At 36.8% G+C, this 27,906-nt stretch overlaps 3 protein-coding genes across 11 annotated transcripts; 1 reads left to right on the top strand and 2 right to left on the bottom strand.

Annotated features, from left to right (window-relative positions):
• Nucleotides 1–508: 508 nt before the first annotated feature.
• Nucleotides 509–13,816, bottom strand: frmd5b (FERM domain containing 5b; the record flags this gene model as incomplete). Its single annotated transcript, XM_079470367.1, has 14 exons — nucleotides 509–1,086; nucleotides 3,932–4,038; nucleotides 4,134–4,202; nucleotides 4,367–4,441; nucleotides 4,563–4,654; nucleotides 5,179–5,242; nucleotides 5,353–5,441; nucleotides 5,634–5,721; nucleotides 5,868–5,991; nucleotides 6,083–6,180; nucleotides 6,327–6,405; nucleotides 6,540–6,582; nucleotides 6,933–7,037; nucleotides 13,715–13,816. 14 exons carry the CDS (start codon nucleotides 13,814–13,816, stop codon nucleotides 509–511), a joined length of 1,713 nt encoding a protein of 570 aa, XP_079326493.1.
• A 293-nt stretch (nucleotides 13,817–14,109) lies between these two features.
• On the bottom strand, nucleotides 14,110–16,554 carry tmed3 (transmembrane p24 trafficking protein 3). Its single transcript, XM_079454601.1, has 3 exons — nucleotides 16,258–16,554; nucleotides 15,638–15,883; nucleotides 14,110–15,553 (listed from the first exon to the last, which is right to left on the bottom strand). The coding sequence occupies exons 1-3, from the start codon at nucleotides 16,399–16,401 to the stop codon at nucleotides 15,320–15,322; spliced, it is 624 nt and encodes a 207-aa protein (XP_079310727.1). The 5' UTR covers nucleotides 16,402–16,554; the 3' UTR covers nucleotides 14,110–15,319.
• A 2,658-nt stretch (nucleotides 16,555–19,212) lies between these two features.
• On the top strand, nucleotides 19,213–24,526 carry LOC306893044 (retinol dehydrogenase 11). 9 transcript variants are annotated; one of them, XM_079454515.1, is made up of 8 exons: nucleotides 19,213–19,328; nucleotides 19,870–19,974; nucleotides 20,480–20,620; nucleotides 20,945–21,136; nucleotides 21,234–21,395; nucleotides 21,595–21,711; nucleotides 21,805–22,003; nucleotides 23,863–24,481. In XM_079454515.1, exons 2-8 carry the CDS (start codon nucleotides 19,899–19,901, stop codon nucleotides 23,957–23,959), a joined length of 984 nt encoding a protein of 327 aa, XP_079310641.1. In that variant the 5' UTR covers nucleotides 19,213–19,328; nucleotides 19,870–19,898; the 3' UTR covers nucleotides 23,960–24,481. The 9 variants fall into 9 exon arrangements, with proteins under 9 accessions (XP_079310641.1, XP_079310648.1, XP_079310644.1 ...); XM_079454522.1 differs by having other exon boundaries at nucleotides 19,250–19,328; nucleotides 21,805–21,936; nucleotides 23,886–24,315; XM_079454518.1 differs by having other exon boundaries at nucleotides 19,256–19,328; nucleotides 19,873–19,974; nucleotides 23,863–24,526.
• The last annotated feature ends 3,380 nt before the right edge of the window (nucleotides 24,527–27,906 follow it).

The following is a 27,906-nucleotide window of genomic DNA, read 5'->3' as shown; positions in this document are numbered from 1 at the left end:
CAAATCCATAGTACCAACATTTAACCCTTACAAAGTACCCCAGCCAAAACCCTTCTGAATTCTCCAACTCTATGTCCAACATTAAGGATAACATCAGTCTATGTCTGTTCAATAAAGGCATATTCATGTCTTAGTTTGCAGTGTTAGGTCTCACTCATCACAGTCTAAGGGACCAACATTTAAGAGTATATATTTAAAAAAATAGATAAAGGATGGATGAGTGACAGCTGTATTTATAGAGCTACACATACCATATTTTTACCCAACCACAAAATCGTGCTGCAGAAAACTATTTCACAATAACTAGAGCTGAAACATACACAATTGTCTTGGCATAATATCAGAGAGTCCACGGCTTTGGCTATGTATATAATAATAATTACCATGACATAAAGGCTTAGCATTTCCCACTCTCACACTGCTTGATCCTTGAGACCCAATGGACTCGATGAAGGCTCTCAGAAGATACAGAGGCGTGGTTCTGCACTAAAGGCTGTGTAAACAGAAGTCATTTATTTATAAGATGCCCTCCCATCCAGCGCAACTTGCAGGCCAGCCAGCGCCTAAGAGGGCAGAAGTATTCATAGTGAAACTGCTGGAATTCGGGTGTCCTCCGGATGTCCCTAAGAAGGGCCAAGTCCAGCTCAGACTCTGTAAGCACAATAAGAAGGAGAAGGAGGGCAAACAGCAGGGCCAGAGTCACTAAGAAAAGACGCGCCAAACTACAGATGAACTCGTTCACTCGCTCTTCCTCTGGGCTGCGTTGGGTTGACTGAGTCTTACCAGGACGAGAACCTTTCCCTTTGGCTTTAACGCCAAGCGGCCTTGCCTGGTCTGAAGCAGTCAGTTCTGTTCCTCGATCCTCTTGGATGCTGCGAGGGCCATTGGTGTGCCGAGCCTGAGCCTGGTCAGAGTGGTCACTGGACACTGGTGTGGGAAGCATGCTGTCAGAGGGACTGTAAGAGTCCTCTGAGAATTCTGCTGTCCCTCCTTCCGCTCCACTGCCATGGGACCGTAGAAATGAGTTGCTATTGGAGACTGATCTCAACGGTGTGGAATGGCCACTATCACGCAGGGACTCCAAACCTGAGATAGAGTCAAGATGTTCAGCATGATTATTCACAGAGTAAATCAATAGCCTTTACAAGTCATTTTAACTTATTGTTTTAAAATTATTATGCCACAGTCTGTAGGATTTGCCTCTATATATTGCATTTTCAAATATATCAGAGGCATAGATTGGTGATGCTGTGAAGGAGTGTGGAAAGATGGGAGTTGTTATTATCTTTACTGCTGATGGAGATCAAGCCGACAGCACTTACAACACATGTTCATGAATAACAAAGTATAGGAACCGTTACATTGAAATATAAAGTTGAAATGACTTGAACGCAAACAATTATACAAAATACAGTGTGTATAAAAAGTAAAGGTGGTCTACCAATTTCATTTCACCACTAAGGTTTTTTACCAGAATGTGATTATTTGGGGGAAATCTATCCTTTCAGCACATCTTGCAAACAGAGAAACTTTTTTCAGCTTTCAAAAATGTTGTAAAACAGTCACAATGATTCCTTGCAGAATCCAAGTGACACTTTATTTGGATATTTTTTAATCACAATCAAATGATTCAACTGACATAAAAAATGAATTCACCAAAATATACTTAAGGCATGTCGGAAATTAACTATGTAAAGTAGGAATATACAGCTCCTCTCTAAACCCATAAAAGCCACACAGAATGCTGAATGGTGACACACTCCTCTTCATTCTTCAACATACAAGCACACAAAAATAGTGACACAAACATTATGCTTGATTTGCTCAACAGTGAGCTTTACCTGAAGTGCCGGCTGAGGTACTGAGTCTAGATGAAGCTTCAAAAGAAGTGCTAGAGCTGGGCAGGGAGGGTAAGATAGGCAAAGCCCCCAGGGCTTTCCCCAATAACCTAGGTCCCAATGCCAACACTCGTACCTTAACATCCCGGTAACAGTGGTTGATCATACGCAGGTGAACGCTCACATTTGTTTTAATCCGTATAAGACACTTCACCATGGTGTCGTAATTTACGCAAATATTAAGTGTGTAGAGTTCTCAATCGCGTGTTAGTGTGTCAGAACCAGACCCCTGTCCTCCCTTTACCCCACAGAACAGAAACAACATAACTCTAACTGTGTACTTGAAAAAGAGAGTGCAAGAAAGAGCACCCTAAAGCCTTAAAGCTGCCCTCAAGTCCCTGTAAGCCCAAAAGCCCTCACCACCCAATGATGTGTATATGGGATGTAACAAAAGAAGGCATACACATTCTCAACACACACTTGTCATTCTGTGACACAAGCCACGTGACATACATTGAGTGTCCCTGGAAGGCTTCCTATTAATAGGCTGAGTAATAATAGCACTGTTAATAGCTACAGATGAACAAGAAAAACTTGGTTGCTTCGTATTGTCTCTGATGTTTGACACAAAAGGTCATGTGAATGTCCTGAGCACCTTTAAGTCCTGTTTATAGTGATTTGACCCTGAGTGTGAAAATTCACGCACAGAAAGAAGCATCTTGTGCAACTTTACGTACATTTACATAGAGATATTTTCACTGTAATTCCTAACTACAATAAAAAAAAATATATATATATCACATTTCTATAGTATACAAACATACATCAAAACCCAGGCACACAGGCAAACCATGATGACATGTGTCTGTGTCAGTAAAGTGAGCAGAACAGGTGAACGTCTGGTCACATTTTGCACAATATGAGCAGTTCTCAGGTTACATAAAGCAATGAAGAGGTAGTTTGTGTAGGCTATTCCTATCACTGCCAAGAGCTGTATTTTACGTCTCATAAGACAGTTTGACAACATTTTGACAACAGCTTGTACTGTAGTTGACTATGTAAAGCCTGAAAAACATATATAAGGTTTTCTAAAGCCAGAAAAAACCCCAATACTGAACGAAATAGCTAAATACAGCTCTAGAAATATATAAATACATATAGATATACAAATATTACTTTTGTATTACTTAAAAGTGAATTTTAACTTGTTTTCTTTGCAGTAAACGGTACATTCAGAAAATAACTGTTTTAGAATTTAGAAAAAGTCTTATAATTATCAGGACCCTTTAAACTGACTTAAGAAGTTTTAACACTTCACCACCAGAGGGTAGCATTGTAGTGTTTAAATTCCAACCGACAGAAGAAATAATCAAGACTTCCATTAGGATTACAAGACACAGAATGCCCCTCAACAATCTCCTTTACATGACAGTGGGTTCTCATGTATGCCCGTTCAGACCGCCGGCGACAAAGCGAAGCGATGTCATTCATTTCAATGGAAAGCCGCCGACTTCCGGCAACTATGCAAATGATGATTTGATGATTGTTTATAAATGTTACTAGAGCAACCAAAGCTAGGAAAACCTTTGAACGACCTCGTGGAAAGCAACTTGCAACACACAGCGACACAGTTGCAGGCGGTCTGAATGCACATAACTATACTGGCAGATTCCTCAGTTCAGTGTATTTCAAAGCACCTGAAGCTCAAAAAAGACTCATTGAGTCATATCAATGAAATCAAAGAACACTCTTCAAAAATTGCCTACCTAAAGAATCAGAAGAGTAAACAAATACCTGTTTAGATACAATAACACAACTGAAGGACTAAAAATGCTTTTTGTGAATGAAAACATTAGATGCTGGTGCTGAACAAACAGATCAGTCAAATGTCAGGGGAAACAGTTAGGGTGGGTCAAGACATTCTCGCTTAATAGCTTATTGTCTTGTAATAGTCCATATTAATATACAGTGTACGTTAATGATTCTAAAGCCTAAACAACAATCTTTTCAATATTACTGACTCCCTTTCTGTTTCTTTTAGAGTTTCTTTACGGAAAGAAGACTCCACCTTTAGTGCAAGAAAATGGATTTACCTTCCATGATGGAAATATGAACTGCTCTCCTGCGTGCCTGAGGAACGCTACTCTGTCGTGGACCATGTGTAATAGAGGGACAACTCCTACTAGGGACCATCCCAGCCCTAAACACACACACATACAAGACATACATTGTAACCTATAGAAAATATACTTCTATACCGAAATACAACGTGGAGTTTGAGCTGATGAGACCTACCTGTGGATCTCTGGGGGCTCTCGCCTGATTTTTGCACTCTGCTCCATCACCTCCTTTGCCACTCTACCACTTTAAGAAAATGTATGCAACTTTAATTAAGCCACATACTGTTTGACTGTATAAAAACCCCTGCAGCTTATTAAGGAATTAGCATACAGAATATCTAAATCAAAGGAAAAATTAAGCCTGGCTAATAAACCCACCCTGTTTATTCCAACAAGAAATTGCCTCACCTATATCTAAAACGGCTACCTTTGAAGAAGAGATTACTACTAGACACAGTGCGAACTTGACTTGATTTCTCAAACCTGTTTGAAAAGAAAAGACAGAAGGACCATTAATCTTGAGCCATTTCTCTGTAGTAAATGTGCATAACAAGATATTTTTTTATCTTAGCCTGGTGTGTAAATAAAAGTAATGTGAACATACTGGTAGAAAGCCTGGTGTTCTACTCCACACTTCCAAAGATGCTTGCAGGCTTCAGGCGTTTGAGCAAAGTAAGTCAAGATGATCTTCTGATCCTTTGTGAAGGTCACACAACAAGGTCAGAAAAGTGGTGCAAACACGTTTGAACGCTCTATAATTTTGGGATAGTGCATTATTTTAATTGTAAAATATTTTATCTCAGCCCAATTTTATATGCCGAAACAACTGAGCAAGCTAGGTTAGTAGATTCAAACACTGTGTGAGTTTATTTGACCAATGGAAGACAATGAGAAACAGTCATTCACAGTCAGTTTTTGGTAACTGTTTTGCAATTTTGTTTGGAGTAAACTGCATTACATTTTTTAAAGGAATGGTTTACCCCAAAATAAAAGTTTAATATTTTGAGCAAAACTAAAACCATAAAAAATACTTATAGTTTTAAAATATGGTAGCATGTCATTAATTTTAAATATTGCGTGTCTCAGGACAAAATATCCATCAACTAACAAGATCGCAAAAAGTGAAGTGACGTTCCACCATATTTATTTGAATAAATAATAACAGAATGTTATTTGTTTTATTCTTTAACATGCTGGATTCAGGTATATGCTCTGTTTACCTCTAGGTGAGTTGCATATATATGAAAAGTCTTTCCTTCAAACTTGAGTTTGGTCACCTCGTTCCTGAACAAAATGACAACATACTGTCATAGTCATTAATACACACCAAGTAATTCGTTCTTGATCTCTTAGCAAATGAAGATGATATGACAGATTAATTTCCCCTTTCTCACCATTTGAGGAAATGAATCCTCCTGTTTCCCTGCAGTACCACAAAGCCAAACGGGGTAAAGGCCAAAAATGCTGCATTTCCAGACACATCCTTTCATCACAGACAAAAAAACATAAATAAAACTTTTCCGTTCTGTCTGTTCTTAAGGATGAAGGTTCATCATACTGTTATTTAGACATTTATGGCAGGTGCAAACTTACACTGCATTCAGTTCGTAATAAAGGTTATTGGGACAGATAGAGGACAGAGCTTAATTAAGAGCTGATGGTTTTTGATTCTGACCTTGCAGGGGTGTGGATCTACACCATATGTTTCTAGAGTCTGAGCTTTGTTTAAGAAATTCAACTCAGACGTCTCAGGGCTCTGCCCTCTGTTGGAAAGAGAAATAAAAAAAATGCTCACATACAGAATATGCACATTTCTGCGGTTAGTTTAAAATACTTTTTTTATAAATTACATGTATTAGTTTCTCTGTAAAATGTTGTATAATATCATATGATAAACCTCTGGACTTACATCAGTTCAGTTTTGTGGATTTCAGCAATGCGGCGCTCCAGGCGCTCAGAATGCTTGGGAAAAAACTGAAACTTAGAGCTATAACCTTCTGGGTGCTTTCCTGGATCATAGTCTCCAATCTCAGCTAAACATAAAGAGAGTGTTGACTACAACATTTCTCATAGAACAGAGGATACACAACATTACAAAACTGAATGCAATTTGTCGACTGTTACCCTGTAGAATATATGCAGCCAACGTGGCAGCATCTGAACTCTTGCACAGGAGTCGGCCATGATACAAATCTCTTTTCATCTGTAGGAAGACCAGGTATCTGAAAAAAAAGTAGAGCACATGTTCAAATCTGTAGTGTCTGTATTGATTATGAATATATGCCAGATGTGTAAGGGCTGTGATATATACTGAAAAATGTATAGATACTATTTAGATCATGTTTACAACAGAAAGAACAGTACCTACCTAGTGATCTCTTCTTTAAGAGCCGCAGGGTCTGGAGGATAGAACTTCACACGCAGACACATGGTGTATGGTGGCTGAGCTAAGACATAAAACATGTGGGAGTAATCAAACAGACAATGTTAAATTAGTTATTTTATTAAAAAGAATGTTATGCATAACATGGATGCCGCTGGATTTTTTTCTCATTTTCACGTATGGTAAAGTGTGACTTACATTTCATTTGTTTGGTAATAGGTTTGCTAAACTCCAGCCAATGCTGAAAAACAAAAAGAAAAGAAAAAAGAAAAATGACTGGACTGTATTTAAAAACAACAACATATCTGTTAACCTCTTACAAGCCTTGTCAACTTTTATGACTCCATTACAGTACCTTAGACTTCTGAACAAGCATAATTATTATTGTATCCACCAAGTATGTGGAAACACATTTCTAAACAAAATAAACTGATCAATAATTAAAGAGATTCTTTTTGTAATTCACACAAATCTGGTTACATGACAACTTGGAATAACTGTCTTGTTCTACATCATTTGTTCTCACATTCTATGAAAATACACACAGCATTCAGAAACTAAAAAGCAACTTTATATACCCCCTTTGCTCACCCTTTGCTTTTCTGGATCCACAAATCTGATGCCAAAGTAATCCTTTTCCAGCAGGTTTAGATGATGACAGACCTGCTCGAACAGCCATTGACCCTTTGCATCTCTCTGGAACATAGGAGACAAAGGGATTACTGATGTAAGTTTGTTTTACAGGTTTAAAGCATCACAAAAATAAGTGAATAAAACATTGTTCGATTTTTGGTTGAACTCTTTAAGGAGGATTAGTTCAAAGATGATGTTGATCTAGAGAGAGCTTAATATTTCAAAATCCCTCTGGAGACATCTGAGATCAATCAAATATTAACATTCACACAGCACTTCGAAAGGCTTCTTAGAAATCTGTAGGCCTGTGTGGTTGAGGAAAGTCACATTTATAAAAAAGAAGAATGCTTAAGATTGAGATGTTTCCGCTCAAATGCAGATCTGCAATCTCAAAACAAGTAGGGCCTATCAGAAGTAACATCAGAAACACTAATGTAATCGTTGCAGTATGTTCTTTTTTTAGATTAAATATTTAAATCACCGCCATATAAGCATCAGAAACATGATTTATAAATTGCATCTTCATTTTGAGGAAAATCTAGTGAGAGATCAAGCTGTGAATTCAGAAACTGTTTGTCAGGGACAGCATTGTGAGAGGGAGAGGGAATGGGGGATATAAATGGTTTGTGATTCTGTTGGTACAACAATCTCTGGTTATAACCTGCCACTATCATCTAAATATAGAAGTGCACAGAGATGATGATGATATTGTTCACTAGATGATGATATTACTTACTAAAACGCCTCTTGTTATAACGCTATAACCTAACTGTGATGTCTAGAAAGTCTTTAAATGTCACTGAAGCCGGTATTACTCCTAGCTGAGTGGTTTTCTGCAACATTTAGACTACATAAGTACAAATGTGTTTTTTCTAATTCTGAGTGCTATGGTCATGAAGATGTCCCGCACAGGTCAGCTACAAAGACACTCATCATTTCAGAATCAATGTCCTGTAGTCTAAACATCACATCATAAAGGACCTTCTGAATCTGTTTTTGCATAATTGTATGTACTAAGAGGCATCTGGTCGAATGTTGATTGCAGCAGTTTGATTTTTTGTTTCAGTTTCAGTTTGATTCATTTAATATTTGCTTCCAATTGGTCATGCTAACTAATCACCCTTAAATGAATGCTTAATTATTAGATATTTTTCTTTCTGGTGTCTAGAAAGCTTGATATTCTGTGTAGTGCCTGTCCCCCCCTTGATAAAGTCACTTTTTACTGTTGGGCTGAACGGTTCCAAGAACGGTAAGTGACAGTTATATTTCCACTTGATCCTCGTTCACCACAGTGCGATTACAAGACATTTTCGGCTCAGACTGACACAATTAATTAGATTACTATTACATTTCCCACTGTGGAAAATTTTACATTTTCCGGAGCAGCTGGGCCATATGGGTATAGAATGGAACAATTAAGCCATGAGAACGTTTCAACCCACTCAGCTCACGTTTATGAATGAACCCCGCCCTCATTTAATAATCAACCAAGGAAATGGCACTGCAACAGGTGGACATATGTGAACAAAAAAGTTTTATGGGTCAATTTTTCGAAATTTAGATTTATACATCAAAGCTGAATAAATAAGCTTTCCATTGATGTATGGTTTATTAGGATAAGACAATATTTAGCAGAGATACAATTTAAAACTCTAGAATCTGAGGGTGCAGAAATATCTAATATTGAGAAAATCACTTATGAAGTTGTTAACCAGAAATGCTGTAGTAGGCAGTTGCTAAGAAGAAACATTAGTTTTTTACGCTCTCCATTGGCTTACCGCTGTAATGACGCTGAGGAGAGTAGATGAACCCGAAAGCAGGAATTTTAACTTTACATATACACACAACTTGAAGAGCAGCCAACAGTGTGTGTAGTTTGTAGGCGTGTTTCCGACCATTTTTGTTAGAAACTTTGCTGCATCTACTCAGAAAAAGAATGTTTTTAAATATTTACAGTAGGAAATTTACAAAGTTTCTTCATGGAACATGATATTTACCTAACATCCTAATGATTTTTGGCAATAAAGAAAAATCAATAATTTGGACCCATACAATGTATTGTGGCTATTGCCACAAATATTCCTGTGCTACTTAAGACTGGGTTTGTGGTCCATCAAATAAATAAATAGCATATAACTACTGTTGGTCATCTTGCTATTTTCTCTGTCAAAACTAGCTGACTGCTATAGTTGGAGTGTCCTTAGGCTATCTATAAAAAAATCATATGACAGGTAGAGTGAAACAGTAAAGAGCACCTAGTCTCAGATCAGCACACGTGACTGTGGTCGTCTAAGACAACATCAAATAAAACAAACTGAGATGAAACTTTATCTATTTGTCACAAACCAGTATGGAAACCAGTTTTTGTTTACTCAAATGTCACTGGTGTGCACTGATGCCCTTTAAACTCTCTCACAGGTGTGATGAAAATATGGACAGAAACATTATGAAAAATTATTTATAATATAAATAAAATGTTCTGTTGTACTCTCACTCTTGCATCCTTGCATTTAAAAAAGATATACTCAGGGCAATAGTATGTCAGGTTAACAAGTACATTCAGACAAAAAGATCAAATTAATCCCAAATTTTTGTGTGCTGCACATAAACATTCTTTTGAATAGCAAGCAAATTCCCCTGAATATTCTCGAATTGGCTGTAAGCAATGTCTTACATAAGTCATGTCGGTTACACTTTATATTAATACAGGGTTTATTGTGGCAAAAGTCTTAGTTAATAGTTAGTAACTAATGAGAATTGGTCCCTATTCTAAAGTGTGACCGTCGTGTCTATTCAGAATGAATTCTGTCATCTTGCTTTATTTCAATTGAATTTTACATCAAAGTATAAATTCTTCCTGCCCCCGTGTGTATGATGATCTTATGATGATCAGGATCGTGACAGAGCCTCAGGTTTTGTGTGGAGAGAAACATTGTTGTCACATGATATGCGCTCCCGCCCCTCCGGTTAGTTTCGCTTCCCTTCAGGGTTTCATTCTAAACACCTGTCCCTTGTTTATTACCCTTTGTTAGTCTCCCTATTTGCAGGCAGCAGTTAACAAAATATTTATAAAATAAAGACCCAGGGGGGGGGGGTGGATGGGGGGTAAAACAGGATAAGAACTCAAACTCGACAGAACAAAGACTAACTGAGACTGGACTAAACTGGAACAGACTTGACATTGTCTATTACTAAACACTTAGACTTGACTGGCCAATCCACAGCGCAGCACTGTCTAAACATCATACACAGGGTACAAGCAAAACAAACAAGCACAGGATAGCAGACAAAAGGGCATTAAATAGGGAGACTATCAAAGGATAATTAACAAGGGACAGGTGTTGGGAATGAAACAATGAAGGTAAGCTAAATGAGGTAAAGAGAGGGGCGGGGCAAAGACGAGACCGGAGAGAACGCAAATTATATCATGACCGACAATAATGTGTTTCTCCCTATTCACAACTAACTCTCTGTATTCATTTTGATTTAATCTGACTGATGGAGGTAAGCTATAAAGTAGACCTTTACGTTTTTAAAGCTCTGGCAAGCACACTGAATTACAGGGACATCAAAATCCAGTTTATCTAATTGTTGGTTTGTGGTTTGTCTTATAATATTAGCTCAAGCTAGGAACGAAGTTGGAGTGCTGTCACTGCTTCAGGGAATGTGGGAAGACAACTTGAGCAATAGAAGACAATACAATTGATACCTTTATATTGTCTGACAGCTCATTTGAATAACTCAATGCTGGTAGATATTTATAACTAGTCATTTAATATATCCTTCTTTCAGTGGTTTAATATTTGTATTTTTTTGTATGACTGAAATGTCTAATCTGGTAGGGCGGTGGAACTAGCAATACCTGGAGGTAATTTTACAAACAAATTACACATATGGGTTTCTAATACCCTTCCACTTGAATGATTACACTCCAAAAAATGTATGTCGTTTCAACCATAAATATGGACAACCCCAACTGTTGGGTTTAAATTATCTGTGCTGGGTTGTTTAAACCCATAATGCTGTGTGGTTTTAAGATTGGACATTTTATAGATTTATTTAAACCAGTGGATGCTTTTGTCCACATTTGAAACAACCCAGAATTTTTAGAGTGTACTCTAAAAGAGTGTTTATACTCTCATACAAACACAAAGAAAGATATTTGGAAGAATGTCAGTAACCAAACCGATCTCATCCCCCATTAACTGCCATAGTAGGGAAAATGAATACTATTAGAGTCAATGAAGGATGAGATCTGTTTGATTAGTGACATTCTTCAAAATATCTGTTCAGCAAAACAAAGAAATGCAGGTTACTCAGGTCTTAGGGTGAGTAAATGATGACAGAAGAAAAAGCCTCATTACATTCACTGATTTTTATTTTATTTCCGTGAAATACGACCCCACTTCAGTTTTCTGTCCACAAACCACTGGCTCAAACTTGCATCAATAAATGTAACTGTTGATAAAGGAAAAACACAACTGCATCATAAAATGAGCTATTATCTTGGTACTAATGGTTTAAGTATTATTGACACTCAAAAATGCCACAATCAACAAACTGAAAAGGCAGATCAAGAGTGGCACTTTTCAGAATCTATTTATTTCATCCATTGGTGAGTTTCATAAGCCTTTTAGTATGTGACATTCCTGAAAGGCAACTGCTGACCTACACAAAGGTGAGCTCTATAATGAAGGTATATGTGAGAGTGTCTCATATGTCTGGTCTCTAGATGTGTGACTGCCGGGAGCCAAACACAGTCAGCAGTCTCTCAAACGAGAGAGGCCATATTTCGCTATTTTAGCATTTTATCACTAACCAAACTCCACTGTACTGATCAATCAATTACAGAGGACAACCTTACTTGGAAGAAGGGAGGAAAGGACAGGTGAAGATAGATGCACTTTGTACTTCCATGCATCATTTTATTACAGTCTTATCCAGTGTATATACAGAGTAGTACATTTTTATCTGCACCATGTCCGAAAGAATTCTTTGCAAGAGGCAGGGCTATGTGCATGTGAACATGTATGCCCATATTGTGTCTGCTGTTTGTCTGACGAAAGCAAGAGCAGCTGTGGAATGATGATGGAATCAGTCTGTTGCCATAGAGACCACAGCATCACACAGAATTCCAAGGACAATGGAATGTAAAAATCTAAGACTGACATTCCCAGACATACCTGACAAAAATGACCAAGAACAGCTAATAGTAAGAAGGAAGATCACCATCAACCATCAAGCGTTATTCCATCCATATTGTTTAATTCAGGAGTAAATGTTGTGGAATGCCATGTGTAAACACAACACATACACATTTACCCTCTATTAGATCTAGAAACCTCCAATTTATAAAAAAAAAAATATATATATATATACATATATATATATATATATATATATATATATATATATATATATATATATATATATATATATATATATATAATTACTGCATGACGTGTTATACAACATTTGAGAATTTTGCCTCCCAAAGGCAAAATCTTTATAAATAATGTACTTTTTCAGAAACTTCCTGATGTACAGGCTGTTGCTAAACAAAATATTGGAATGTCTCCAAACTTTGTATCCTTCCTGTGTTACATCAGAGCAGATGCCTTTAAATGCCTCTAAACAACATTAAGGTCTTTGTGATGTCTAACACAGCCTCAAACATCCTTTTTATATGGCTTTTGTACTGGTGAAGATAGCCACTAATACATCCATTGTCTTTTTCAGTGTGCCTGTTAGCTTTCTCGCTTCCTTTACACTGCAACTCTGTACCACTTTCTGACAAACAGTTAAGGTAAATAGAACGTGAAGGTAATAAGGATTGACCGCACTTAGGCAGCTATCACCAATCAGCCTTGATGACAGCAATAGTTTCAGACACATCATACTGACATATAAGACAGGATAAGACACACATTTTTGTGTGTGAAAAAGCAAGCAATAAACAGCTGTAAAAATGTTTTGTTTTCAATGTAAGATTCATTTAAATTGTATGGAGTATCCTCAGCTTAGCATGATCTTCAATTTCATTATCAAAGATCATTTTTTTTTGTTAACAGTCACAGGTGTAACATCACATTTGCTTCCCTTTATCAAAATCACAAAGGTGCCCGAAACCTGTGGACTAGGCTTGCGTAATGCATAGAGAAAATTTGATTTCTATATCTGGTCTGCTTTTTCATCAACATGCAATAACATCTTGGTCAATTAAGAGGTGCCTGAAATTATTAAAATATGCACATACTTTATCCGCAGATTTAGAAGGCAAATCCTCTACTGTATCACCATTACAATGTTGCACATTGGCTACGTAAATCATCAGTAACTGTTTTTGTTCAACATTATTTGTGGATAGTGAGGTATATATTCAAATATACATAATAGTGACGTAACACCTGAAATCTTGCCATCGGTCACTCTATTCAAGCATGGGCTGCATGGACCCAGAAGAATGTGACTCAGGTCCCAGCGAGTCTGTCGGTACGTGACAGGTGACCTGCTGCTCTTTAAAGGCTTAAGGCGGGTCAGACTAACACTGATTCCCACAAAACGTATGCCAATATAAAAAAAATCTAGAACATTACGCATTGCAGACATAGTGCGAGATAGTACAGATGCTCCAGGATTTTCGCGCCTGAATGCGCAGCATCAGCACCGCCAGCATCGAGACACGTGTGTCAGTGGCGGGGATAACCCGTTTGTGATGATGAAAACATGTTAACACTGACCTGTACCGTGCAAGTGTATTCCGAGTCGTCCAGTAGTCGCACTGTACAGTTGAATTCCCTGTCAAGGCTCCGATCGCTGCCACTCATGAGTCGGCTCAACATATTGGCCAGCCAGTAGACGCAGGGCACGAGAACATTTAGGTAGAGCGCAACATGTCATTCACTGCAGACATACTAAACAGAGCCTTCTCGATTATGAGAAGCCCTTTTGAGTCATTGCTCCCTATCTATATCCTCTGGGCTGGACGGTGTAGTCTCCTCTGCCGTTGGTGATTTTATGCCAACGTTGGAGGTAATCCAATGCACCGATAGACCTAGTCACAACAGCCCATCCATATTCATGCACTATTTCTGGGGAGGGCTGAAGTGGGTTTATTCATAAAGCCAGAGAGACTTAATGTGAAATGTTTTTATATGGTTTGGTCTTGAAAAATATTAACGGTACACAACGTTCTTGAGTTTTCCTGTCCAAAAAAGTACACTGCGATCTGCTTGGTATAGCAGATTCCTTTACAGGCATCAGAAATTATTAATGTCTCGCATTCTTTGTGTCAATGAGTCATTCATAATTTGTATTTATTTCATTGGCGACCAGTGATGTTGCAGAATCTTCCCTGAGATTTCCATCCGTACATTTTATTATTTAAAAGTACCCCCTAGTGGAGAAAAAGACGCATTTAAAATGCTAGGCCTACTCCAGCTGTCAAACCTCAGCGACAAACCAGTTATAAATATATTTATCCTATTATATAGACAACGTATAACAACAACAAAAAACTTTGTTGTTAATTATTTATTTAATACCACAATGCAGAACTATAAACACCTCAATAAAATATTTCAAGTCAATCAAAATCACAAATTAATCTCCATTTACGTTTTTGTGGTGCAGTATGCAAAGCTGCACAAGGGACACATTTTGTAAGATATATATACAACTGTTAACATTGGTGACTCAAGCACAAAAACAGAGTGCTGATGCAGTCTGATGGGTAATATATTAAGAAAAACTGTGTCAAACAGCACATTTAGCTGACATTTGATTAGTGTTAGGAAACATAACAAACATGATGTAAACTCCACACATGTTTTTTGAGCTGGTAAATACTCATTCTACTAGATCATTCTACTTTTTTATTGACATATTTGTAGAAGTTATGACCAATCTTGAAGAAAAAATTGTGATGTCTTACTTGTATTATAAGTCTAAGCAATTTATTCAACTGGCCCATGATTGACTAATCATGGGTGGGTATATCAGCCCGATAGTATAAAAAATAATCTTGACCATGTGTGTATTGTCATATGGTTACAACCAAACCTAGCAATATTATATTTTCTTTAACAAAATAAATGTATTTAAAAACTACTGGTACAACCTCCTTCCAAACAAATCTAAATAAATATGTATAGCAGTTCCATTACGGTAACATTTTAAGAAAGACAACCAATTTAATTTTACAACATTTCATACAGAACTCTGTAATTAAGGCATTTTGTTTGTAAAAGAGGTAATTTCTGGTTGGCTACAGCCTGTTCTAACTGCAAAAAACTGATTAAATGGCTGGTTATCTTCAGGGAGAGTCACACAAGTAAATAAGAGTTCTATGTGTTGGTGGCAACTTTTGACTTCTTCTCATTGAAAAAACTCTTAAGCATTAGCACCTGACCAATACTGACAACAAACAGGATGAGTGTCTCTCCAATCGACCAATAGAACACTCGCACGTTCAGGTCTTCTGCTCTGGTTCGGTCTTGAGCCTCTCGAAGTCGATACCAAGTCTGAGAGTCTGAAACCACCTTCAGAATCTCATGGATAGACATGGAGGCTGACTCCATCTGCATGATTTATTGAGAAGTTCACGTTAATACAGTATGTACACAGACATCATGTGAGTGCATGCTGTTTGTTTAGTTTCTCACCTGTGTAAGAGCTGTTGCTCGGTTCATATCGGGCAGCAATGGTCTCTCCTCTCCTGCTCTAAAGTCTAGGTAAATGGTTTTGTGAGAGAATGTTGAGAACTCATTGCTAAAGCAGACCTTGTACACCCCTTTCATGGCTGTTGTATGGGAAAAGCTATCATATTGCTTCTTTCGTTCCTGATACAGCACATTATTCAGTGGATCTGTCACAAAACAGTCAACATCATAGTTGCCCCCAGCAATGACCTGTATGAAAAAGAAAAGCATTGATATTCAGCATACATTATTGTTGAGTCACTTTAGGTACCTATAAGTCTTGCACGCAAAAATCCTACAAAACATTGAAAAAACAAGTTCTAATACAGGGTGATTTTTATTTTACATGTTTACCTAAGAGCAACAACAAATACATGGTTTGTATTATATAACTGAGTACTACACATCTGTAACAGGTGTTGTATAGATCAAGAAAATTTCTGAACATCTTTTAAAGAGCAAAGAAATAACGAATCAGGACAAATTCTGCAAATCAGTAACTTGTGTAACTGCTATGAACACCTTCAAGATAAGCGCCAGCATATTTCACAATATTGAAAAGCTACAGGTATCAGCACAATTACCTGAAAGTCTATGTCAAACTTAACTCCCTGCTCCAGGTCCTCGTAAAAGCATTGTTTCTCATTATCAGGCAATTCAAATGTTAATTCGGTGGCGTTTATATACGCTACGCACACTGCCAACATTAACAGCGAAACGTGCATCATGCTGTTAAAGTGACAGTTTCAATAATTCCTAAAAATGAACAGATATCCTATTCCATTGAGTGAAAGTTTACGTGTCTCAAGCAAGCATAAACTAACTTTCAGCTTGACAAGAAACACCACTGACGTGGCACGAGGAGAAGATACTTCCGGGTCATTTGGAATATTTTCAAAATAAATAGACGTTGAACAAGTTTAGGAACCTCTAGCCAGGGCTGTTCGATTCCGATTTTTTAGATCCAATTCCGATTCCATTCCAGGTTTGAATCGAAAGAATCGATTGCAAGAAACGATTCCAAGCTGCTGTTTTCGATTCCTGCTCACTTCCCTGTTTTACTACATATTTTTATTTATTATTAAAAAATACACATTTTAATGCAATACAAATTTCTAAGCTGTCGCCTTTTACATTTATTAATGTTTATTACACATGTTTATAACAAAAACCTCAACCAAATATGTTGATCTTGTCCTACAATTTCCACTGTATCTAATAATCTAATAATCTAATTTACTTAAAAAGCACAGGTCAAATAAATTACACATTTTTTAAGTTATTCCGCAGTGTACATAATAAAAATATTTGATGAATATAGATAGTTTAGGCAGATCGAAACTCAGTAAATTGTATTATCAATATGTAAGATAGGCTACTGTGCATATAAATATTACTGTTAAATGCAAGTAGTGAAGACAGGTGTTGAAAAAGTTCTGTCCAGCTTTAACAGCTTTATACAGACGTCCAAGTAAACATGTTGTGCTTTATATAGCCTACATGTAGGCTAATTCTCTTCACACACATATTAAGCTCATCGAGAGTAAGAGAAGACGGTACATTTACAGTTCATTCTGTGTTCAAACAAAGCTTTGCTTTTATGGATGCAGAATATTTTATGTAATACCACAGCTCTAGACTTTTTAGACTTCATTTTTTTTAAGTCTGTACTGTGTTGGACAAGAAACTTATGTGACTTAGTTGACCAATGAAATCAGCTAAGGGGCGAAGTTGTGCTTTTGACGGCTCTTAAAGATGAGTCAATTCCTTAAATGGAATCGATTAAAACCTTTGGAATCGTCTCTCGATTCTCAACACCTTGGTATCGATTCTTTTTGGAATCGATTCCCAGCCCTACCAATAGCATTGTAGGTCATTTTAAAGCAGCCCTGCAGTGGTGTTTCATGCGTTTGGACTTATTCAATTGAAAATGTGTTGTCTTCCCATGCTTGAGATGGTCAACTTGTCAAAAAACTAGTTGGACGTAGGAAGTAGTATTTCTGTGCTCGATACACTCCCCCAGTGTCCGTACAGGTTTCGCAACATTAAGAAAAACAGTCAACAAACCAACAACAAAACATAGTTTTATTTCCAAATTACAATAGAAAAATACAGCTGCGTCAACAATTCTCAACAGAACACTCAATAACAAGAAGAATAGTATGCAGGAGAAAACGTTATATAGAATTAAATGAGCAGTGTATTGATAAATCCTAGTTGTGTTTTATTGCTCAGTTTACCTTTGTCTGACTAGAAACTAATTCAGCAGGTGTCATTATAGCAACATAGACAGTGAAAATGTACTGCTTTACAACAATCATGTCTCGTGATGTTACCTCATTTATATTTGTGAAGACAATACAAAAACAGTGACGTGAATATATGATATATAAAAACTTAACTAAATATATAAAAATAAGTAAAGAAAAATGATAAAGTATAAAAAATAATATAACAAATTAAATACAACACAAACGTGTGTCAGTACTCTCAAGTTACTGTATAATTTCTCAGAAAATATGCACACAAGTTGCTTTTAAGAAATTCAGATCCTACGATCCATCATTATTATATTAGTTACTGTGATTACTATACGAAGGATATGGCCAGTTTGTTGTGTCCATGGTTTTAATTCAGAAAACGTATTACTACAAATAACAATGTAAACTTTGGGGCAGTAGACATTGACAGGTGACATTAAATTGACTCCCTTTTTACTCTGCTATTATAACCCTATATTAATTTTGTTCTAAAAGTAGGTTTCACTTAGAGAAAAGCTGGTTTCACTAAATAATGTTTTGACTGTATATATAGGACTCAGAGAAAGTGTCATACATTCGTAATAACATAGGACTGAATTGAATTTATGTAAAGCAATTAAAGATTTTTTTGTTTATATTTATCTTGTACCCACTGGATGTAGAGGCTTCAGTTTTTCAGGAACAGTAATTTATGTTTGCAACAATACTCCAAACAAGCAAAAAAATAAATCTATAAACAAGCAAAAAACGAGCATGTTACATTTTAGACATGACACATTTATTTAAAACATTGGCGTAGCTTTAAAATATTATGAAGTCATGTCATATCAATAGTGCCATTTAAATATTGATCGCGTATCAGTTTTTTTTATTTTGTATATATTTTATATCAAACAATAAAAAGTTTTATGTGTTTCGTGGTTGTGGTTCGGCTTTTCCACACAGACTTTGTAATGCTGACCTTCTAATGTTATTCTTTCATTGGCTATGTAGAAAATAGGCTGGAGCCAAAAAGAAACAGTGTAAATGTTGTGTATATTTTCCCTGAAACCGCTATTAATTACAGCACTATAACAAAAGCTAGATTATGACAGTTACTTAAGGAAACATCAGTGGTGTTTGATAATGTAGAACTGCGTGGCACTGGAATTTGTGCCAACACTTGTATAGTTACAAATTTTCTTTGATTTCCCCTTACTATCAATAAAAGTCATAGCAATCCCCATTCATTATTTATCTATAATTGATTATATAGTTATTGGTGGCTCTTGTTTCTGTAGATGCCCAAGTCAAACCGTCTACGCTTAACAATCGTACTCTTATTTTGAAATTCGCTAGAGCGTGAAGCACGAAATGAGAGTCGATCGCCGCGTCCGAAATCGCATACTGTGACAGTACGTACTGATTTTAAATAAGTAGTAGTAGTAGTAGCTACCTATCGGCCGTTAAAACAGTATGAGTTGGTGTAGTATGCATATATGTAAATAATATATTTCGGTATTACTGGGTCCGCCATGTTTAATGGTCATGTGACCCGTAGCCTAAGTAGCTTTTGACCCATGCCGTTTTTACAACAACCTATACTTGGGGGTTTATAAAATAATAATTTAGTCACAAGAAATTCATTTCTTGACACTTACAATAAAACCGTTGCTCAGCTCCTGTGGCTTCATGGGATGGAAAAGTGTCCATGCCGATCCACACTCACGAATATCTGCGGAAGGTTATTTCTCGCCTACTGTAATGAGGTTTCGGACATACTATTCATGACTCATACTTATTTTCGCCTATGGAAGTAGGCGGGCGCAGCACATGACTTTAACCCTTTAACTCTAGTGGGGAGTTTAGTTTTTTGTATCACGTTCACTGTGCTGTAGGCTTATTTCTTACATCATTTTCTAGCTCGGTCATTTTATTGTTAAAAACTCTTTTTAGCAGATTCATTAAAATCTTCCGGTTGAAAAATGCAGGATTACACAAAGCAAGTAGTGACATTCGTGGAGGAGCACCGTACTGCAGTCACGGTTGTCTTTGTTTCAGGTAACGTTTACGTTAGTGAAAATTTGTATTTCATAAAGATTACGACTGTTTCTCTGTCGTGCACCTGAAATTATTGTCAAAACTAAAGCTATGATTTCCAGACCTAGAAGTAGGTTACGTCTCAATGATTAGAATTTACAATTGTATTTATAGTGATATAATTAATAGTGGTACGAATTATATTTCATATTGCATATACTATTCTTTCTTGTAGTACTTGTAACACTTTCTTGTAATATGTCTATGAAATATTGATTCGGAAAGAAAAGTGCAATCTCTTTATTGAATTCCCTATTCAGCTCCGAAAGATACAACAGAAATGTGTCTGTCAAAATATAATTGCACATTGCTGTATTAGTTAATAAGTATAATATTATATTATTATTATTAGTGGCGTTAAAATGCATAACCTTTGCCTCTGTTTCCTAAAGGGACAGAGGTTGTAACTTGTCTGTGTAAGTAGGTTATAGGTGAGGAATAATGTAGGTTGCACCTGTACCGGTAGGTGTTGGTCTCTTTGCCCTGCGGAGATGGCTGGCCGGTGGAGTCTGCCGAAGCAAAGCCCGTTTGGACGGAAAAACTGTTCTCATAACAGGAGCCAACACTGGTATCGGTAAAGAGACAGCGGTGGAGTTGGCAAGGAAAGGTCAGCTCATTTAAATAAGCTATACTGATGTTGATCCAGCATCATATAATGATCTAATATCATGATGACACTAATACCTTTTAATTGATTTACTTATATTTATACTGATTGTTAAATAACTTTATATTGTTATTTTTTCTGATTGATTACTAATCTTATGAAATGTTTTCGTAGATATTATTACAGATGCCAAATCTCTGTATTTTCTGTTAGATCAAATGTTACAGACTTACAACTGGCCCAAGGTTACACAAGACTATTGTTTGGCAAGCGCTGGACAAGCTGTGTGATCTCTATCATTACTTTTTATCTTCCATACTTTAGGTGCAAAGGTTATCTTGGCCTGCAGAGACATGGGTAGAGCTAGCAAGGCAGCAGAGGAGATCAAGAAGAGGAGCGGAAATGATAACATTGTTGTGAGGAGGTTGGATCTGGCCTCCTTGAAATCTGTTAGAGCTCTTGCCAAAGAAATACAGGAGACCGAAGACAGATTGGATATTCTGATTAATAACGCTGGTGAGGAATTTTTCGGCAGATAATACTGCCTGAGTACATTGTTGATTTTGAATCAACATTTGTTTTACTTTGCTCAATTTGCAAACCTTTCTTATAGGGATAATGATGTGCCCAAAGTGGCAGACAGAAGATGGCTTTGAAATGCAGTTTGGGGTGAACCACCTCGGCCATTTTCTGCTTACCAACTTACTTCTGGACTTGTTAAAGAAATCAACACCCAGTCGTGTTGTCAATGTTTCCAGCCTGGCCCATGAGACAGGTATGAAACCCATATACAGTATGTGTTATGTTTTTTTTGTGCATGATTATTTTTAGTGGATATGTTTAAGATTTAAGTACATGATAACCTGCATTTATTTGTGGACGAGCTGTACATTCATATGTATTATGCATATATTTACAGTGTTTAAAGCTTTTTTATAATACCCTATATGTTCATTTATTTTCTTCTTGAATAGGCCAAATTCATTTTGACGATATAAATATGGACAAAAACTACAATTCGCACACAAGCTATCTGCAGAGCAAGCTTGCTAATGTTCTGTTTAACAGTGAACTAGCGGTCAGGTTGAAAGGTAAACAATAATGTTACTCTGTCTAAACATTTCCCACAGTTTCATTCAGTCATGCTGAAATTGTGCAAACACAATTTACTGTTTAATATCCAGGCACAGGAGTGACAACTTATGCACTTCATCCTGGGGTGATCCGTACTGAACTGGGCCGACACGTCTTTACTTCTCTTTGGAAATCCATTCTGTTTGTGCCCTTAATATTTTTCATCAAAACACCAAGGGAGGGTGCGCAGACCACCATCTACTGTGCCGTGGATGAGAATCTTAAGGATTACAGTGGCCTTTATTACAGGTCAGTAGCTTTGAAAGAATCTCTGTGATTTATGGCATTTTCCAAACGTAAGTGATCATCTCTATGCCCTACTCCCTTTGAAGGGCTGAGCCCTTGAAGTGAACTCTATAAAGGGTTTAGGTCAAGGCATTACTTTCTCTTGTGTATGCATTTGGAACGTTGCACGTGCACTCTGAATCCAGCGCTCGTTTGTTGAAAATAAGCAACTTTTTTAATACTTAATTTTCTCTTATTTCAACTTGTTTTTTCAATCCACTTGGTATTTAAGGTCCAGTCCGTAATATCTAGCGGCAAGGTTGTGAAGTGCAACCAGCCCCTAACTCCCTCCCATTCAAAACACTACAACGGCTGACAGAACATGTCGAATTACATGCATGGGGACCCGCAGTGTATGTAGATATAAATAGCTCATTCTAAAGTAATAAAACATAACGCTTCATTGTTTAAGATCTTTATACACCTCTGAAGAAATAGCTAGGTATATTATATTGCATTTCTATCAATAGATCATCCCAAAAATTACACACTGGACCTTTAATAAAGGAAATATATGATAAAGGAAACCTATAAACAAGTGGCTATTTTTAAACATACTTTCCTGTAAACTAAATGATCTTATACTATATTTTTCTTAAATCATAATTATCACTGACAAAAAATTGTGTAAAACAAATACAAAACTAAATTATTGTACTTACATTTAAACGATTGTACTTGCAATGAGACCGTAATGCCTCAATGAGCACTTTTCCACCATCGCTACAAATCGTTCTCTTGCTTAATTGTCCCAAAATGTTTGTATTTCACAAAGTGCTAAAAATAGCTCCTTAACCTGTGTGTAGTTAGGGGTAGTGAAGAGGACGGTATTTTTTATTTAAATTTATTATATAGTTATCTGTTTTTGTAAAGGAACTCTTTACTTGTTGAATTAGTAACTTAGTGTATTTTATCATCTTCATTTGAATATGGCAACAATTATATTTAAAAATATCTTATTTGAGTACATTTTTATTTTAATATCTTAATTTAAATATGTCAGCATGAGACCTCGTTCTATAATATTTTTATGAATAAATGACTGACAGAGACCCATCTTCTATCAGCCAATTACTGAGTTCGTAGTCAGTAAGCTTGCTGACATCATCCAAAGCAAGGAGGTCAACCCCGCCCTTTCTCATAGCTTAAGCCTTCTCTCTGCTCCTTAGTAAAAGTTGGTCTCAGCAACATTGTGACTAGGTTTTAAGAGGAAACTTAACTAAAAACTTTTACAGCTGTTTAGGAGAGCTCCTAGTGGTAAGATCAATATTTGAATACGGGCCATGTACATTGCTTTCTATGGAGTGAAAACAATGTCTAAACCTTCCACAAATGCACGTAAAAGATCCACATTCACACACTGTAATTCAAAAATGCACGTGAGAGATTCACACATACACAGCGATCCACGCATCAATATTTGTTAACTTATGGAGATATAGCGACAATAAAGGAGTGAGCTCCCTCTTTAGGAGGACTGTAAATGACAGATGACATCACCATTGAGGACACAGAGCTGCTTCTGTGCATTTGTGAATCAGAGCTGCGGAGCAAGTCTCAAAATAATCCACAGGTACAAAAGCGTCTATCCACACACGTTTCAAGGTTTTTACAGTGCACAGGTCTGGATCTCTCGCGTGCATTTGTGAATTACAGCGTGTATGTGGATCTTTTACATGCATTTGTGAATTACAGTGTGCAGGTCTGGATCTCTCGTGTGCATTTCTGATTTACAGTGTGTGAATGTGGATCTTTTACGTGCATTTGTGGGAGGTTTAGATACTGCTTTCACTCCATAGCTTTCTCTCTGATATGTTTTGCAGTGACTGTGCACCCAAACTGGCAGCTCCTCAGGGTAGAGATGATGCTGCAGCCCGCAGACTGTGGGACCTCAGCGCTTCCATGGTGGGCCTGGCTTGAGACCACGACTTGTCTAATGAATATAACTTAGATTTTTCACACTTTTTAATTGTTTTCAAAATTATAATAGACAAAACTGCTTAATTTATATGAATAACAAAAAGCCTGTGTGAACAAGAATGTTTTGAATAAGATGTTTTTATATCAGAATTGCTGGTACAACATGATATCTCACAACATAAAGAACTTTTTAAGCCATATTCTGTAACCCAGTACAATTTAATAATTTAATCAACTTTTTAAATACAGATTTTATTACTAATTACTGCCTAGATACTTTTTTATATATTTTCAAATGAATAGGTATAGTTATCATAAAGCCTGTTTTGATGGATGAAATAAAGTCATGAATTGGTACCCCTCAGTGCATTAATTCTGCAAAGAGAAACTGTTAATGCTAAAGAACATGACATGAATTGCACTTGGAACCAACTTCTTTTTCAGTTAGAGTTGAAATAGATTTTAAGGTTTAAGTATTCTGAATCTAAATACCTAAACACATAAAATGCCCTATAGTTTACGTTAGGTTAGGAAGTTGAAAAGAGTAACATTGATATTGCGATGTAGCTTAGTGAACAGTCTGTATACAGAACACTAACATAGTAACAAACACAGATTATGTATACATTTATATGCATTTTTCCAAATTAGCTTAGAATTTGGTTTTAATGTATTGCACCTAGTGATTTTAATCAATAGGTTACTCTTTCTGAGACTTTAACATCCTTTAGATGTACAAAACTGACATACTCATACTTACAATTTTAATTAGTACATATCACCAACACACCCTGACCTGAGATCCCAAAGCTGTAAGTGTCAGCCACATGCCCTTATCAGTTCTCCGTCCAACAGATTCACCATCTTTAGCTGGGCTGGAAAAGTGATAAGGAGATGTGAGCGACTATTTGAACAGACTCAACAGTCCCATTCAGAACTCCGAATTCTCTGATGCAAAACTCTGACACAAGCTCCCACCTGTTCTGTCCAGCCTTATTCTTTCAGCCCAAGGAACAGCAGCCGCATTTAACTGTTTCCGAAAATAGCCAGCTGGAGAGCTGCAACTGCGATTAGAAGGTAAGAATGGACATCTGTGTCTGAGCCGGCTTCCACAAATCATGGTTTTGAGGCAGGAGGTCTTCACGGTCTAGTACAACCACAGAGACGTATGTGTCTGTGTGGACACACTCTACAGATGAGTTTTATTTCCTCTTCACCCCACCTATCTGCAGGTCAACCCTGACATCGTATTGGTTCACAAGTAAGTATCATGGGTCAAACCCTTTTTTTGTAGAAAGTAGATGTTCACTTGTCATTCCCACTGACAGTCATAATGAAATGAGCCAATGAAAAGAGACAGTACGGGCTGGGTCGGTGTGTTCTTCCCAGGTGTGACTGAAATGAACATTCCAATCTTCACATACTTGTCAGCCCAAAATTTCTTCTGCTTCACTGGAGAGAGAGGCAGTCACACACCCAAATTAGAAAAGAGACAAAATGCTTCTAGTTTTTGTGGACTTGTCTTTTACCTGTCAAAATCACTCAGCCTCACTCGCACTAAAGGCTTTCTGGAAGCTAGTATAATATCAGACTCAAATAGACTTGAAATGTTTTTAAACCTAGACTGGAGACAAATAGCTAAAGTATCTTCATATATGTAATTTGATGTACACTCACTTCAAACGCTTGATTTCGTGCAATCCTTTGATACAAGCTCTTAACATGTGCAAGCAGTGACACGCACTGTTATTCACCATGCATCAACCTCACATCAAATTTTATAACACACAGACACACCAAAGGAAGTATTGTGTTTTTGCGTGTGTGTGTACATTTGCCTCAAGGTGGTGTGAGAATGCAGGTTTGTAACATTCCTGGGAACACGGGGCCAGCATACAACTTTTCTTAAAGATGAGTTTTAAAAAGTAAAGCGCTTAATCATCACTCAGCCAGACTAAGAATGGATTTTTCAATCATAGATGTCAGAGAAATATATATCACCTTTGTCTGGTACAAGATAGGCTGAAGCTCCAGGAGAAAGGGTGGTTATGGGAAAAACAACACGCACAAAAACACACCTATTTTCAATCACACATCAGGGAGAGGGCCAGACAGCTGTCTGACAAATTAGATCACGCTCATTTCTCACTGGTTTAACAAATGTTAACTTCAAGCAGAGGGCATTGTGCATTGGCCTAAAACCCAGATTAGAGTTGCTTTATGTTCTTGAAAAACAATATTGTGCATATTCTGCATTTAGAGTTTTTATTAATTCATGGAAGACCTGTAACAAATATGTTGGCAAATTCAAATAATACATAAAATAGGAATACATGCATGTAACCTGACTACAGTCCTGAGGCGAGCAGTCTTTCCGCCTGACTGATGGATTTGTGAGTGATGGCTAGTGATGTCTTAGCATGCCTGTGTCGGGAAAAGGGAGCCAGTGACTCTGTGGGCTTTGTGGCCAATTATCTAGTTGAGTTGCTCTGGATGGTGTGAAAGTCCCATGTAAAGCAAACAAGCCTCACCCATCCTTTATCTGATCCTGGAGTTCCGTCCGAATCAGACACCAGGATCACTCATGTGAATAATAGGATATGCTAAAACATCTTCAGCATCAGAGCGGGATTACAGAACACACATTCCCCAAAATACCATTATTCATCTTTACTATGCGTAGAGTTCATAAAAATCATTGTTCACAATGATTTGCAGATCTTAAAAGTTTCATTAGCATCAACACTTTTTGGAAATATCATGTCCTGTTGTTTATCATATAATCGTTTATTTTAATGCCACCAAAATAGTTTCAAGTACATATTTAGTGCAGATCCTTTAAATAAAACCCCATAACTTTTAACGTTGAATAATGGCATAATTTTTGCCAGGCTACATTTTAAAAGTGATGGAAAAATGATGGGAATTTTTTTATTTATAGTTGAATATGTAGGAGAAATGATTATTGTGTTGCCTTATATCTTTATCTAAATGTTTAAAAGTGATAATTTTATTCATCAGAAATAACCACATTTCAAAGTAGTATTAAAACATAAATTAACAAAATGTTACAGGAAAAACAACATCGTTTACATTCAGCTTGAAATCATGCAATATTTTCTATTGTGATTGTGGTTGTTGTTTCAATGTCATCTTCATAATTGGCCTCCTACCTTTTTGGTTTACTACATGACAATATGATGCGAAATGTCGCACATTAAATATTTGTCTACTGTATTATTCCGCATATATTCTCGGCATGCAATATTTATATTAATTTTGTTTTTGTCACAATGTTTCAGTGTTCAGTTTTTGTTTAATTAGCCACAAACACATTTCTGTAATCAATCTGCGGTTTATGGAAAAATCTTATCATCTTAAAATAAATATTTTCAGTAGGCTAATATTTGTACATCACTCTTTTATCCTTACAGTCAAACTACCCTTTTAAAGAATAATTTACTTTAGGATAAACTACTCACACAAAATAAAACAAAAACTTGAAATAAAGTGTAAAACGCTGCACAGAGATGCAGTATTTTGAAATCAAAACAAACCTATAACAGCACTTCAGAAAACTATTTGAAATGTATTATTTCTCATATAACATATAACTGTCTATCTGTTCTTCATTATCAGATTAATTTAATTGCATGACCCAGTATGAATGAACAAGGCATTTATATTGCACTTGTGTATTGCTCCCACCACATATAGGAGGAGGGGAGAGAGAGGGTTGGGATTGGTAGGAGGCCATGTTTGACAAGGGCCAGTGGAGGCAATCTGGTAAGGACACCAGGGTTACACCCCCTCACTCTTCAAGAAGAGCCATGACCACAGGGAGTCACGACCTGGGTTTAACATCTTGTCCGAATGACGGTAATTTTTACAGTGTAGTGTCCGCATCACTATACTGGGGAATTAGGACCCACACAGACCACAGGGTG

This window comes from Barbatula barbatula, assembly GCF_947034865.1.
Source record: "Barbatula barbatula genome assembly, chromosome: 1".
Classification (NCBI taxonomy): domain Eukaryota; kingdom Metazoa; phylum Chordata; class Actinopteri; order Cypriniformes; family Nemacheilidae; genus Barbatula; species Barbatula barbatula.
Note: the sequence above shows the minus strand (reverse complement) of the source record. Positions and strands in the feature narration are given on the sequence as shown.